Source organism: Mesoplodon bidens, assembly GCF_964165515.1.
Source record: "Mesoplodon bidens genome assembly, chromosome: 1".
In the NCBI taxonomy this organism is placed as follows: domain Eukaryota; kingdom Metazoa; phylum Chordata; class Mammalia; order Artiodactyla; family Ziphiidae; genus Mesoplodon; species Mesoplodon bidens.
This window is the reverse complement of record NC_138176.1, coordinates 87792173-87806534: the sequence shown is the minus strand read 5'-3', so window position 1 is coordinate 87806534 and position 14362 is coordinate 87792173. Positions and strand designations below refer to the sequence as shown.

The following is a 14362-nucleotide window of genomic DNA, read 5'->3' as shown; positions in this document are numbered from 1 at the left end:
AACTGTACATGTCAAACATGTAAGGAGACCCAGAATGAGGAATTAAACAATTTACAAGCTGCCAATATGAATTATCTATTCATAATTTATCTATTCATAAATTATCTATTCATAATTTCAGATTTATCTATTCATTATTATCTATTCATATATTATCTATTTTAATTCTTAAAAGAGCTGTCACTTAATCTAGATCAAAAAACATGTAGTATACATAAGACTTTTACACAGGAAAGAAGTGGTTGAAGTCTTTTTAAAGAGAAGACTATAAAAACTTGTAGCATGCCAGGCATGCCTCATATATGTAAAAAGTTCATGGCAAGTGACCAAGAAGCTTGGTTCAAGAATTCATTGGCAGTGGTGGTAGGGCAGATCCACTGTGAGCCTGTTATAACCACCACAGTGCCTAATCAGGCAAGGACTTATCTGCATCTTCTTTTTCTTCCTGTGTCCAGGCCACAGGGCCTTTAAAGCAGGCCAGCCATCCTCGTAGTGCCGGTTGAGAGTTTGAGGATTTACTTTGGGGCCTCATTATCGCTACTCTATCTCCACCCCCACCCCACCTCCTTGATCTTGCAGGCCCAGACTTTAAAGGCAGGAAAAGGAGGTAAACTAATTTATGTACCCTGACCCATGCTGCCTGCCTCAGTTCAGTTTTGCCTGGAAATCTCTACAATGTGGACAGAGAGTGTTGGGATCAGGTGTAATTCAGTTAACTATTAAAAATCATTCGAGCTTTCTTTCCCATTTGGCAATTGTACCTTACGTGTTAACTCTCTCAGCAGGAAGGTCTAAAAAAGGAGGGAGTGGTCCTATAAGTGATATTATGACAGGAACTACCTCTCACTTGCTTACTGTTGCATCTCTGAAACATAACACAGTGAGCAGGCCATAATATGCAACTAATAACCTAATTAGTTGAGTGGATAAAGATGTGATCTTCAGCCATTAAATAGCATCCTCTCTAAAGTCATACAGTACTGATTTTTTTTTTATTATACATCCAGAGAACTCAGTGATAAAAAAAGAGAGAAACAATAAATCTTCTCTAGCTACTGTAACTTCTAAAGTGGAATTAGCTATTTTTTCTATACCTTAGAGTGGTTTCCAAAAACAATCAATTTTCTAATTTAATATTAGTGCATTTATTCTTTTTTAGTACTTCTAGTTGGCTGATGAAGTGACATAGATCACAGATAATCCCAACAAAGGGTTGCTGACTGATGATATTTTGACTATGGCTTATTATCAATACGCAATGAAACAAATCTCACCAGGTATTGATAATCTTACCAGCCTGGAACAAAATATGCAGATTCATCTATTTATTCAGCATACTGAAATTTTATAGAAAAGGCTGAAAGAAAATATCAGTCCTAAGTAACATACTAAATTGTCATGGTGGTAAGACTCATGTGACAAGTATTTAAATATATCACTACCACAAAATATCAGATATACACAGGCCAAATCAAGCCGGTCAAAATACAAAAGGATACACAGTAAAAGCCATACATAAAAGCTGACAACAGAGCAGTGAACTCTCTCCATCTTAAAGACAGAATTATTATAAGGTTGACCAATGTAGATATTTTCATATATTAGTGTTTTAATAATTAGTTTTGCAAATTTGTGAAAACTCATTTGCAAAGTTAAAAATTTTAGCTTCTATTATCATATCAAACGTTAACAAGGGTTTGTAACAGGTCTTAAAAAAGCACAAAGCAACACACAACTACAGTGTTACAATCTTTCAACAATAAAACAAGGTATGAATTACCAAAAAGGTAGTCCTTACCTGTGTATTTTCCTTGAAAATCAGTAAACTTTAATCTACAAAAGGATCTATATTAAAGCTACAAAATAATAACTACATACTTTCACAGCCATGCAGATAATCTAAATATTTTATCTTTAAAACTATTCAATACTATGTTAATCACAAAGTCCATGAAAAAGAATAATAATGACATACAGAAACTCTTGTTTGGCTGTGCTTGTAGGAGATGTAGGAAAGTCCTCCAGTCTACAGATGAAGATTCAAGAGAAAGCAGGAAAACAAAAAGGAAGCAAATAAACATTCATGCATAAATTACTGACAATATGAGCAATCATTTGGAAAGCTTTTATTTTCCATTTTTAAAATTTTCAAGAACCTTTTCAACTATTTTTTTAAAGTTCCATTTCCTTTTAATTGAAACTGGAAGTGAAAAGCCAAAGACTAAATCCAGAAAGTCTTAACACTACTAGAGTTTGGCAGTGAGTAATTAATAACTTTTATTTTTTTAATGAAAAAGTTAAGGGATCTTGGCTTCAGATTTTTTTAAAGGCAAGAATTATCAACTAATACTTTTTTAAAAAAATCAATTTTATAAATACGTTTGCAAATTTAGAGACTATTTGAAGCCCTTAAGAGATAATAGATAATGGAGATAAGAGGTTCAAGAGGATAGAGTAAATAAAACCCACGAGACATCTAAAGAAATTTGTTTTGTTTTGTTTTGTTTTTTTCTGGTACGCGGGCCTCTCACTGTTGTGGCCTCTCCCGTCGCGGAGCACAGGCTCCGGATGCGCAGGCTCAGCGGCCATGGCTCACGGGCCCAGCCGCTCCGCGGCATGTAGGATCTTCCCGGACCAGGGCACGAACCCATGTCCCCTGCATCAGCAGGTGGATTTTCAACCACTGCGCCACCAGGGAAGCCCTGCTGTACTTTTGAATAGGTCAAAGTGACCATAATACTTTAAATTTAGACTCAACAAAGGAATCATGAAACCCAAGGTCTATGGTGACTTCCTGCAGTAGCATCATAGTGAGGTAGAAGGTGCAGAGGTTCAGGCATCTCTTCTTACTGACTGTATGACTTTAAGCATTTTAGGAAAACACTTTGATATTTCTGAATCTCGATTTATTGTTCTGTAAAGTGGGGATAAAACACCCCAGTTAACAGGACTGTGGTGAGGATTAAATAAAATAATGTATAGGAGGCTCCAGGTCCATGATAGATAACTCCTTTAGATGGTAATTATTACATAATAATACCCCTCTCCTCCCATACTGAATGATCAGAAAAGATCTTTTCTCACAACTACTGGAATTTCCTGGTCTTTAGAAAGACTGCTTAGGACATGTAATCTGGACCATTTAGGCAGCTATAATGAAATATACTCTTTGGTTCTAGATATACAGGTCCAAACTGCCTCAGCAAGACTTAGACCTCCATTTCATCCATCCATTTTATGTTCCCCAAGACAGTCATCACATTACCCATGTTTGAAATGTTATGAATAGACCTGTAATGAGTCAAAGTAAAACTAATATTTAATATTTATAACATTGAACCAAATCCTCTATTTATCAGTATTTAGCATGATAGATGCTTTAAGGGACAATAGTAGGACATTAACTAGTTATAATATTAAGAATGAGCAAATCCTCAAAATCTGACCTAAATTATCAAAATACATTTTGTAGTTATAGCATAAAAGTGCTGCACTGAAAGGAAGTTAGGAATGAAGTTTTATACTCCCAAGTGTATGAGCAAAGTAAACAGTTAAATGTATTGACAACCAAACAGTGATCTAAATATCATGTATAAAGGTAATCATTATCAGAACAATTTTGGACAGACCCACAAATAGAACATATAAAGAAAAGGTGAGAGCAAAGAGTCAAAAAAAAGCAATATGGAATGGTATACTCACTACAGAAAGCTTACCTATACTATTAGAAGGGTCTCACAGGCTTTATTGTTAAATTCTTTAAATGAAAAAATGGCAAGATAAAGTTTGGAAACCCAGCATGAATATGGGTAATGATTAGTTAGAATAAGATCAAGAGACAGTCTATATTCTCTGACTATAATTTTGTTTTAAACACTTAACTATTTGAATTATGTGAGCTTTTGCATCTCATATGTTTAACTGAAATTTGCATTGTAATCATTTTTCCTGTCACACAATCTTAAAATGCCCCGGGAGTCAGTTTTTTAGGGTGGAGGGGTGGCAGTAGGCCAATTTTAGAAAAGGAATAAATAAGTTTTCTGAGAACATTTCATTTGTGATGTTCTTAGTGACAGAATCACAGTGTCTGGCAACATTAAGTAATATAAATCTCAAAACTTAGTAGGTACGGGATTCATCCAATGAATTTTAAGTTCCCTGTAAAACTATAACAAACAAGTTTAAGAGAATAGTAAAAAAAAAAAACCACACTTACTGTATATTTGGTGTAATCCCTTCAAGCAGCACAATATTGACCCCACCAATATGAGCAGTGGCACATGTCTCAGTCATCTTTTGATGTAAAACATCTTAAAATGTGAAAAAAAAAGTGTATGAATTCTGGAAATAGAGTTGCACTTCATATTAAAATGTCATTTTATTCATAATATGTTCAATGACAAAAGATAACTTTAAAGGTACAATGAAATTTAAACTATTTCCAAACGAGTTTTTAAAAAATTTCCTTGAAGATTTTTATTTCTATGCACTCACATATACATATGTATTATACGTGAAAACTGGAATGATGCTGAATATGTAGTTTAACATGCCATTCATGCACTAAAGAGCCTAATGACATTAAACAGCCTAAGGACATTTTAAATCTCAGAAGTAAATCTTGGCACAGAATACTTACAAGAATTTTAAAAACGTTAAGAATAACAAAAAGAAACTATATACATGAGCACTCTTGATCTGTATAAATGGGAAGTTCCATTCTCTGAAGAAAAGTTGCCAAGTAGGAATTTGTGAGACATGGCACTGGCTTTCTTCAGAAAAAACGCGCCCCAGGGTTAGAATGTCACCTGCCTTTCATTTTTTCCTTCAGTGTGAAACTGCCGTGGATCCTCTTCAGCTCTGACTCCATGGTTAGCCCACCAATGTCGGCCTCCAGGTGTGTGCGGCTCACCATGCCAACCCCAAACACTATTAGAGTGACGTGCTGGGGCTCAGCAGCTGCCACACTGCGCTTCCTCTGCGTCCTTGTCAAACTGTTCTTGTCTTGTTCATTCTCAAACACAACTTTACACGTTGGCTCTGTAGGGCTCCGGACTCCTTTAAGTGAACAGAAATATATAGGTTTAGACGTGAAAACTGCAAAATGGAAGGACATCAACTGACCTTTCTTTCCTGCACATTCCAAACTGGCCGTCTTTGTCCTCTTCCCCACCAAAATGATTTCTTATATTTTTCAACATTTTCCCATGGTCATATTTGAAAATAAATAGTACAGTCAGGTGTTTGAAAGCAGGTCTGTGTGAATTCTTTAGGAGCATACTGTGTAAGGGTTAGGAAGGATGGGAAAAAGAGGTAGCAGAATATCTGATCGCCATCACTATTTTCTCTCCTTGGGTGACTGCCAATTTCTTTCATTTCAATTATCCAATTATAACATTAAGAAAACATGATGAATAAATTTGTCTTTTTTAGTATTATTGCTATTCTAAACGGAAAAAATTTTAAATATAAAAATATCCATTACCTGCTGGTCCAAATGTTTCTGAAGATTTTTCCAGTATTCCTGTTGGATCAGAGATAAGTGAATAGAAGTTAAGCAATTTATACATATTCTGCCAGCACTCAGCTGAAGGCTCACTTTGTTCTGACACTGTAATTGAGTCAGAGTCATCCATATGGATAGTCATATGATCCGCCACGTCTTTTGAACCTTTCCTAGACACTTTTGAAGTTCTTCTTTCAGATCTTCCTAATGAATTTTTGTTTCGAGACTCCTTTTTGTTGTTCTCATTGTTGGTCCGTTTGTTCTTTGCATTATTTACTCTATTGCCACCATTAAGACTTCCTCTAGAACTGCGGCTGAAGTCAGATGAGCGAAAATCCCGATGTTTTCTGGTTTTGAAGGTAGGCGTTGGAGAAGCTGATCCAGCTGTATATCTGCTAAGTTTAATGTCAGTCTGAGTCGCTTTGATGTCATCTATCATCGTACTAAATTGATGAATAAGACGAACTAAAGCCATATCTACATGCTGGCTTATTGACTGACAGGAAATAGTAAAGTTGCAGTGAAAGGTATTGTAATAACGCTTGTTGAGATCATGAAAAGAAAGAGCACTGGTAGAGTTCTGAGGGGTGCACACAGACTTTTCCATTACAACAGCGCTGATGCTAAAGGTTTCCAACATCAATGCTGGTTTGAACTCAAGTGGAGGAAAATTCACATGGCCTTGCCTAAAAATGTGGAAAAATGAAAAAAGAAAATGACAAGGTTTTATTTCTTTTTCCCCAGAACCACACAATCTTTATTAACTTGTTAGCAAAATAATCTCCAAGGTGAAGAATAAGCCATTTAAATAATTTTAAGTAAGAGATCAAGTAGAATAAGTTTTTCCAACTTTTTCATAAGTGGGAAACTGGGCCTTAAGTCTTCCTTCGTGATCTTACTCTATGACTAGTCAAAATCAGACTTAATTAATGATTTCAGTGAAATGGTAAAATAATTTTTCTTGCCATCTGATGGCACACCCCAACGGTATTAGAATTTAAAGTCAATAGTAGGTCAACCAGAACATCTTCCTTAACCATCCTCTACTGTTCTGTTAAATATATGATTTATATATTTAATTTCATCACATTTTATATATTTTGATTTGCTATTTGAAATGAAACCCTGCTGGCATATTTTGCCAAGTTGAAAGTGCTAAGAAGAGCAACTGAAACAAAAATGAGAAATGCACACAAGACTTAAAACCTCTATAAAAGTTATTTTGGCAAATCCCCTGCATATCTAAAATTTTTCAGGTAGAAATATTATAGACAATTTTAATATTAAAATGTCAAAATATCTCAGATTTTCATAAATCAACTACTAATAACAATAAACCTCAAGCACCAAAATTTTTAAAAGATATTTTTCCCCTCTTCTTCCATGTAAAATATGAATGTGTAGTCATATAGGTTAAATTAAACATAGGATTTTTTTCTATTGGGAAAAAAAACCTCTCCAAGATTCTTTGATATTTTCAATTTGACTTAAAGAAATTATAATTAGAGACTAATAATTCCTTAATGAATACTAGTATTTCTTATTTAATAAGAAAAATTCCACTCTGTGGTATAATTCAAGAAAATGTACAAGCTTAGAGTAAGCCTATATATAATCAATGCTAAGTGTGCAATCAGAGAAGGAAAAATTAGATTTTGAGAATTAGAAGATATAGACGAGAGACTCAAAAGAGATTAAAATAATCCAAAACTGCAAAAACAAGAACTGAAAACATGTAAGCGAGGCAAAAAAGTCTTAAGGAGAGGAGATTCAAGTAAAAGGGGGAAGAAATCTAGCTACATAATGAAGCAGTCATTTAAGGCAAAAGCAGCCACATGGGTAAAGTTAAAATTAAATATTTATTAAGCCCCTAACATGTTCACCTATCTTGACTGGAGATAGCAAAGATATAAGGAAACCAATATTTATGAGGACATACTACATGCCAGGACTTATGCTAAATGATTTAATAACTGTTCTGGCTTTATGGTCTAGGAGAGTTATACATGTTTATATAAGAAACTATAACCCAATAGTAAGGTACAATAATTAGTAGAATGAACAATGTGCTACAAAAAAAGCCCAGACCAGACTAAAATTAATGACCAGGAAAAGTGTACTGTGACAAAAGTTTCCTAATAAATAAGATCTAAGGTGGAGTTACAGGAGATCTGAGAAATAAAAGCTAACCATGGTGGAGTAATAAGAATGTAGAGCATTCAGAGGTGGTGTGATAATAGAAAAATTAAAAGGCATGTTAGGTTCGGCTAGACTAAAGACAGTAAGTTCAAAGTCATTCAAAGAATTTGGAAACATAAGAAGGGAAGTGTGGTCAGATGAAGGTCTGGTCTGTAGCAGTATTATATGGCATTTAGCAGGCCAATAAGTAGGCTGTAAATATAATCTAATATATATAATCATATTATATATAATATAATTATGCATAACCTAATTATATCTGATGATACATATACTATGTGTGTATACATACCATTTTTATATATACATATATTTTTACATATTAATATATATTTATATGTATGTATATATTTACATGAAAGTAGGCTACTGTAAATAGAAATACAAATTTAACTCAGGACTTTAAACTCTAATCCAGGAATGTAAGCAGATATTAATGTTTTGGTGTCTGGATTTGATGATTCCAATGTGAATGGATGCAATTACCATGGTTTATAGTTAAATAACACCAGACCCCAATAACATGGTTCAAATTTTAACTGAAATTTACTGCATAAAGTATAAACTTGCTGCTAGCTCTTCAGTCCACAAATCACTACATAAATAATAGATGTACATCATGATCACTGACCAACCACATCACTTCTGTCAAAGTCTGTCAGTGACTGGTCAGTGCACATTTGTTTTTCATTTCATGCACAGACAGTAAAGCATGTAGTTATATTGCCTCCTTGTGATAAACCCACATGACATTTTACAAAAATGGTTAATTAAAAGGGAACTGGACAGCAAAGATGAAAATGAAGCAAAATAAGATTGTGGTGATGAAATTCAATAAAAAGTAAATGGAAAGTTGCAGGGTATAAAATCAACATACAAAAATCTGTTGTTTCTATATGCTTACAATGAGCCAGCAGAAAGAGAAATTAAGAAAACAATCCTATTTACAATCGAAACAAAAATAATAAAATACCTAGGAATACATTTAACCAAGGAGGTAAAAGACCTGTATACCAAAAACCATAAGACATCGTTGAAAGAAACTGAAGACACAAATAAATTGCAAGATATTCTGTGCTCATGGACTAGAAGAATTAACATTGTTAAAATGCCCATATCACCTAAAGCAATCTACAGATTCAACACAATCCTTATCAAAATCACAAGGACATTTTTCACAGAAAGAGAACAAAAAACATATATGGAACCACAAAAGACCCTGAATAGTTAAAGCAATCCTGAGGGAAAAAAAAAACAAAGCTGGAGGTATCATGCTCCCTGATTCTGAACTATATTACAAAGTTAAATTAATCAAAACAGCATGGTATTGGCAGAAAAACATACATAGATCAATGAAATAGAATTGAAAGCCCAGAAATAAACCCACACATATATGCACAATTAATTTATGACAAAGGAGCAAAAGACAAACAATGGAGAAGGATAGTCTTTTCAATAAATGGTGTTGGAAAAACTGGGCAGTCACATGCAAAAAAAAAAAAAAAAAAAGAAAGAAAGAAAGAAAGAAACTAGACCACTATCTCACACCATACACAAAAATCAACTCAAAATGGATTAAAGATTTGAATGTAAGACCTGAAATCAGAAAATTTCTGAAAGAAAACTTAAGCACTATGATTTCTGATATTGGTCTTTGCAAGATTTTTCTGATATGCCTCCTCAGGCAAGGGAAACAAAAGTAAAAATAAACAAATGGAACTACATCTAAATGAAAAGCTTCTGCACAGGAAAGGAAGCCATCAACAAAAGGAAAAGACAACCTACTGAATGGGAGAAGATACTTGCAAATGATATATCTGATAAGGGGTTAATATCCAAAAAATACATAAAGAGCTTATACAACTCAATAATTTTAAAAATGATTAAAAATGGGCAGAGTATCTACATAGATATTTTTCCAAAGAAGACATACAGATGGCCAACAGGCGTATGAAAAGATTTTCAACATCACTAATTATTAGAGAAATATAAATCAAAACCATGATGAGATATCACCTCATGTCTGTTAGAATAGCTATCATCAAAAAGTAAGAAATAACAAGTATGGGCAAGGATGTGGAGAAAGGGAATCTTCATACACTGTTGGTGGGAATATAAACTGGTGTACCACTATTGAATACAGTATAGAAATTCCTCCAAAAATTAAGATTAGAACTACCTTACGATCCAGCTTTCCTACTTCTGGGTATTTATCAAAATAATACAAAAACACTAATTCTAAGAGATATATTCACCCCTATATTCATCATGGCATTATTTACAATAGCCAAGATATGAAAACAGCCTAAGTGCCCATCAATGGATGAATGGATGAAGAAGATATGGTATACACTCACACTCACACACACACACACAATACTACTCAGCATAAAAAAACATGAAATCTTGCTGTCTGCAGCAACATGGATGGAACTTGAGGGCATTATACTAAGTGAAATAAGTCAAACAGAAAGACATACCGTATGATTTCACTTACATGTGGAATACAAAAAACAAATAATAACATAAATAAACCAAACCAAACAAAAACAAACACCCAGATACAGAGAACAGAGTAGTGGTTACCAGAGGGGAAGGGGTTCAGGTAAGGGAGGGGGGAGCAAAATGGGTAAAGGTGATCAAACACATGGTAACAAAAGGAAACCAAACGTTTGGCAGCGAGCATGCTGTAGTGTATACAGAAGTAGAAATGTAATGTTGTACATGTGAAACTTATATAATGTTATAAATCAATGTTACCTCAATAAAAAATAAAGTTTAAAAAAGTAAATGGAGTTATAGAAGAAAACAACTGAGTATGAAAATGTTGACACTTCCACTGTTCTAGAAACTCTAGATATGCAGCTAGAGGAGCTCAGAGAAGGCAAACTTACTAGCATAAAGAGGAAGTGGTCATGGCAAAAAGGATGAAGGTATCCCAGAGAAAGTGATGTGGGCAAAAACCTTTCTAGTGAAAAGAACTAGGGAAGATATTTCATGACACAAAGTGCAAAGGTAAAATGTTGGAAACTGCTGAGAATGGCGTATGACATTTGCTAAGGCACAGAAAAGATGCTCATTCTGTGTTGTAAGTTACATGATGATAAGAAGGTAAGGACTATACAAACTACCCTTTGATGAGTTTTTAAGAAAGAAATAAAACACCTTAATTCTCCATGTTTCTAATGTTTTAAATTGTATGAACAAAATATTAGTTTTACTGTATTTTTCATTTTCCTATACATTTATAATAAATAGTAAGAGGCTTTTTTAATATTTTGACAAACATTTTTCCAGGTCACAAAACAAAGGTAATTTTCCCCATTAATCTTTATAATCATTAAGGTCACTTCTGCAGTGTTTCAGCTTGCATGGTCATTATTAATGGTACCACACTATTGTGAAAAGCAAGCCCATACTCTCAGCAAGACTTCTACTCTGTTCCTAATAGAAAATACAACCTGCTACAAGTCAACTCAGAAAGGAGGTTAGGAGTAAGTTCTAAGAATAATATATAAAATTACAATCCATAAGATCATAAAAATTAAACTACTGCAACAGTAAATAAAGTGTATTTATCAACATAAGTGCTTTGGCTGACCCTCATACATGTACTAACATCTTACAAAAATATGCCTAAAAATAGGCCTCATAACCTACTGATAAAATCAACAGGTTTTTAAGGAAATGTGACTACTGTTTCTGTTAAATGGAAGTTATCTTCTCATTACGCTATTAAAATTACTACCGCATCAGCACTGGAAGAAAGCAAAGTTAAAAAAAACAAGTATTATAACTTTTGTACAAAACTTTACATAAAAACAATAATAATGTAAGACACCTTCTTGCTCTTTTGCCTTTTCTCTCTTTGGCTGTGTCTGAATCCACGATATCTGCTCTAAGGCAGTCCAAAGTTCCTGAAAATGAGAGGTGTTCTCCGAAGTACATTCGGTAGCAGAGAGGCACTGCATCCTGTGACTGGATCCCTGTATGACTCAGAAGAGGTTTGAAAACAACCTAAAAAACATAACACATTTATATTACCTCAACTTAACAATTCATCATTTATTGTGGCTTTTTTCTTACACTCTATCTCAGTACATATTATTAACTGTAGTGTGAAGGGGAAAAAAAAGGCCTTGTATAATAAATATAGCTCTAATTTTACTTAAAATTTAACAGTATTTTTGAGCACCTACTATGTGCCACTCATCTTCAAATTAATCATAAGGACAAAGATGTCTTGATCCTACTTAAGTGAAAGTACAAGGTAAATAGAATTGTGAATTAGTTTAAATCATTCTACTTCTTGCTTTTAAAAAAGGCTTGAATATCTACTGTGTTTCCGTAACAATCTGCTATAAAAGGTTCACAAAAGAGTCTATCAATTTCCTGTATTAATATAAAAACATTTCATATGTTATATTTTTAATATCTGGTCTATTTTTAAGTGGTATCACTTGGTTGCAAAATAACATTTTCTGACAAAGAACTTCCTTTACATTTTAAGTATCATATATGCTATGGAAATATTAATACATCACTCCGGTTAAATCTCTAGTTAACTGAACTTCATAGTTACTAAGAGGTAACCCAAATAGAAGCAACTATATGTGTGCAATAGTAGATCACTATAATCTTTCTGACTACTCCTTCTCTGCTGCATGGGTCCTTTTCCTCCTTCCACATCCTAAATACAGATGCTATATATCCGGTGCTTTCCTTGACCCCCTTCTAACTCTTTCACCACACATTCTCACTTAGTAACCTTTTCCCGAAGCTTAAAAAAATCTATCAAAATGGAGAAATGCCATTTATGCAATGAAACTCAAGTCTGCACTTTCACTTGTCTCTACATCATCTCATTTGTTTGTGCTTGGGAAAACAAGCTACCCTTGTGAAAGCATGAAGGCCTAGAATGAGAGAATTCAAACAATTCACCCCTCACTGGAAACTTAGGGAGTATTTTTCTCTCCCTTGTATATCTGCTTGGCATACGCTTTCTTGGGTTTACTCTTTCTTAGATTTGCTCTTTCATCCTAATGGAAACGCTCTTCCCTCTTTAAGGTTCAAACCATCTTCCACCTTTCCTAATCTTTGTTATCTACTTATGCCCCTTAGTTAATTCTGCAAACCCATCAGGTATTTTGGTTCTTTTCTTTTCCATCCCAGTTTATCATCCTGAATGGCTTCTTTGGCCATGCAGATAACTCAACCAATGCTTTAGTTCCAAAGTTATGTGACTTCCTTTCCCCCCCCATAATCTTGCCTTAAACTCCTTTTCAGCAACTTCCAAGACTGTATATTACATTTCATCACCTCATTTTTCTTGCTACATCTGCTTTGGATCAATCCTCTTCTATTCCTATAGCTGAGCTACTAAGGACACAAGAAGTTCTAAATAACTAGACCCTCAGCACTATTTGGCAATCCTTCTGGGGGTCTGGTGGGCTCTCTTTCACATTCACTCTAACCTTTCCATATATCTAAATCACCTTACACAGTTTTTTATTGTATTACTTAATATTAATGTCTCTGGTAGGTTTTAGAGTCTTACATGTAAAATAGTATAGTTGTCTCTAAAAATGTGTATTGGATGCTAATAAATACAATGAATATATATACAGGCCAAAATAGACATAAAAATATTTCTTTTCTCTCTCTCTTTTAAAAAAAAGTGAAAGGATCCCTAAAAACTACTCCAATGTATTAGAGAAGTAAATCTCAAGAAAGTTTAAAAGTGCCTGACACATTTCTTAACATAAATCACCTCCTATTGTGAGAGAAAGTTGAGGCTATCAATTTGCAAACTTACCTGTACAGTTATGAAATGTCCTTACTGCCTTCCCAAACATTCTCAGGGGAAAAAGTACTTTTTATGTCAAAAAGTATCTTTCTCTATAAAGGACTCTAAATTCCAACACTTCTCATCCCTCGCTGAATCTTTCTTTATCAGTTTACCCTCTTTTCCTTTTTTTTTTTTTTTTTTTTTGATCAGGACCTTCCTAATTCCTCCTAAGTAAAAAATATGCTCGAGTCTCTTTCATCCTGAAAAAATAATACCTCTTAATATCCATATCCCACTCTCCCACCTGCCTCTGGTCACTCAAACTAGAAAGTACATTTCAAAGGATTTTGTTCATCTACTCCCTACATTTAGTCAATTAAATAAGATCTCCACGATATTTCTCCTTTACCTATCAAAGCCATAACCATCTAAGCTAACAGCTTCATTACCATTTGTGTGGACTATTTCATTAACTCATCTTTTCACCTCTAGTATCTCTACTTCAATCCATTTAACACATTGCTACTCATATAACATTTGCACATGTACAGTTCCAGGCACTTTACTCCTCTGCTCTAAAATCTTCAATGCCTCCCCACTGCTCACTCAAGTCTTCACATAGCACTAAAGACTATAGGAAATGATGAAATTTAACTTTCTAGTCATGTTATTTTGCCTATCTCTATCTCCAAATAACAAAAATGTTGCTATACGAGACAACTAACTATATGCCACTCTTCAGTTTAATGAGTATCTATAGATGCTTAATTTGTATTTATAATTAACCCATGTACTTTTTAAAGGCTCCTCCTTTTTTCATGAAGGCTTTAGGCAGACAGGCAAGGAAAAAGATTTTCACTAGAATTCCA

At 34.0% G+C, this 14362-nt stretch overlaps 1 protein-coding gene across 2 annotated transcripts in view; it reads right to left on the bottom strand.

Moving 5' to 3' along the window:
• The window catches only part of BLTP1 (bridge-like lipid transfer protein family member 1), a 216686-nt gene that overhangs the window by 77847 nt on the left and 124477 nt on the right, over positions 1 to 14362 (bottom strand). For both annotated transcript variants that reach the window (XM_081223831.1, XM_081223832.1), the window contains exons 46-50: positions 11547 to 11722; positions 5486 to 6192; positions 4813 to 5058; positions 4217 to 4310; positions 1976 to 2026 (exon numbers count right to left, since the gene is read on the bottom strand). In XM_081223831.1, the coding sequence (XP_081079957.1) occupies positions 1976 to 2026; positions 4217 to 4310; positions 4813 to 5058; positions 5486 to 6192; positions 11547 to 11722 (1274 nt within the window). The remainder of the gene's footprint in view (positions 1 to 1975; positions 2027 to 4216; positions 4311 to 4812; positions 5059 to 5485; positions 6193 to 11546; positions 11723 to 14362) is intronic.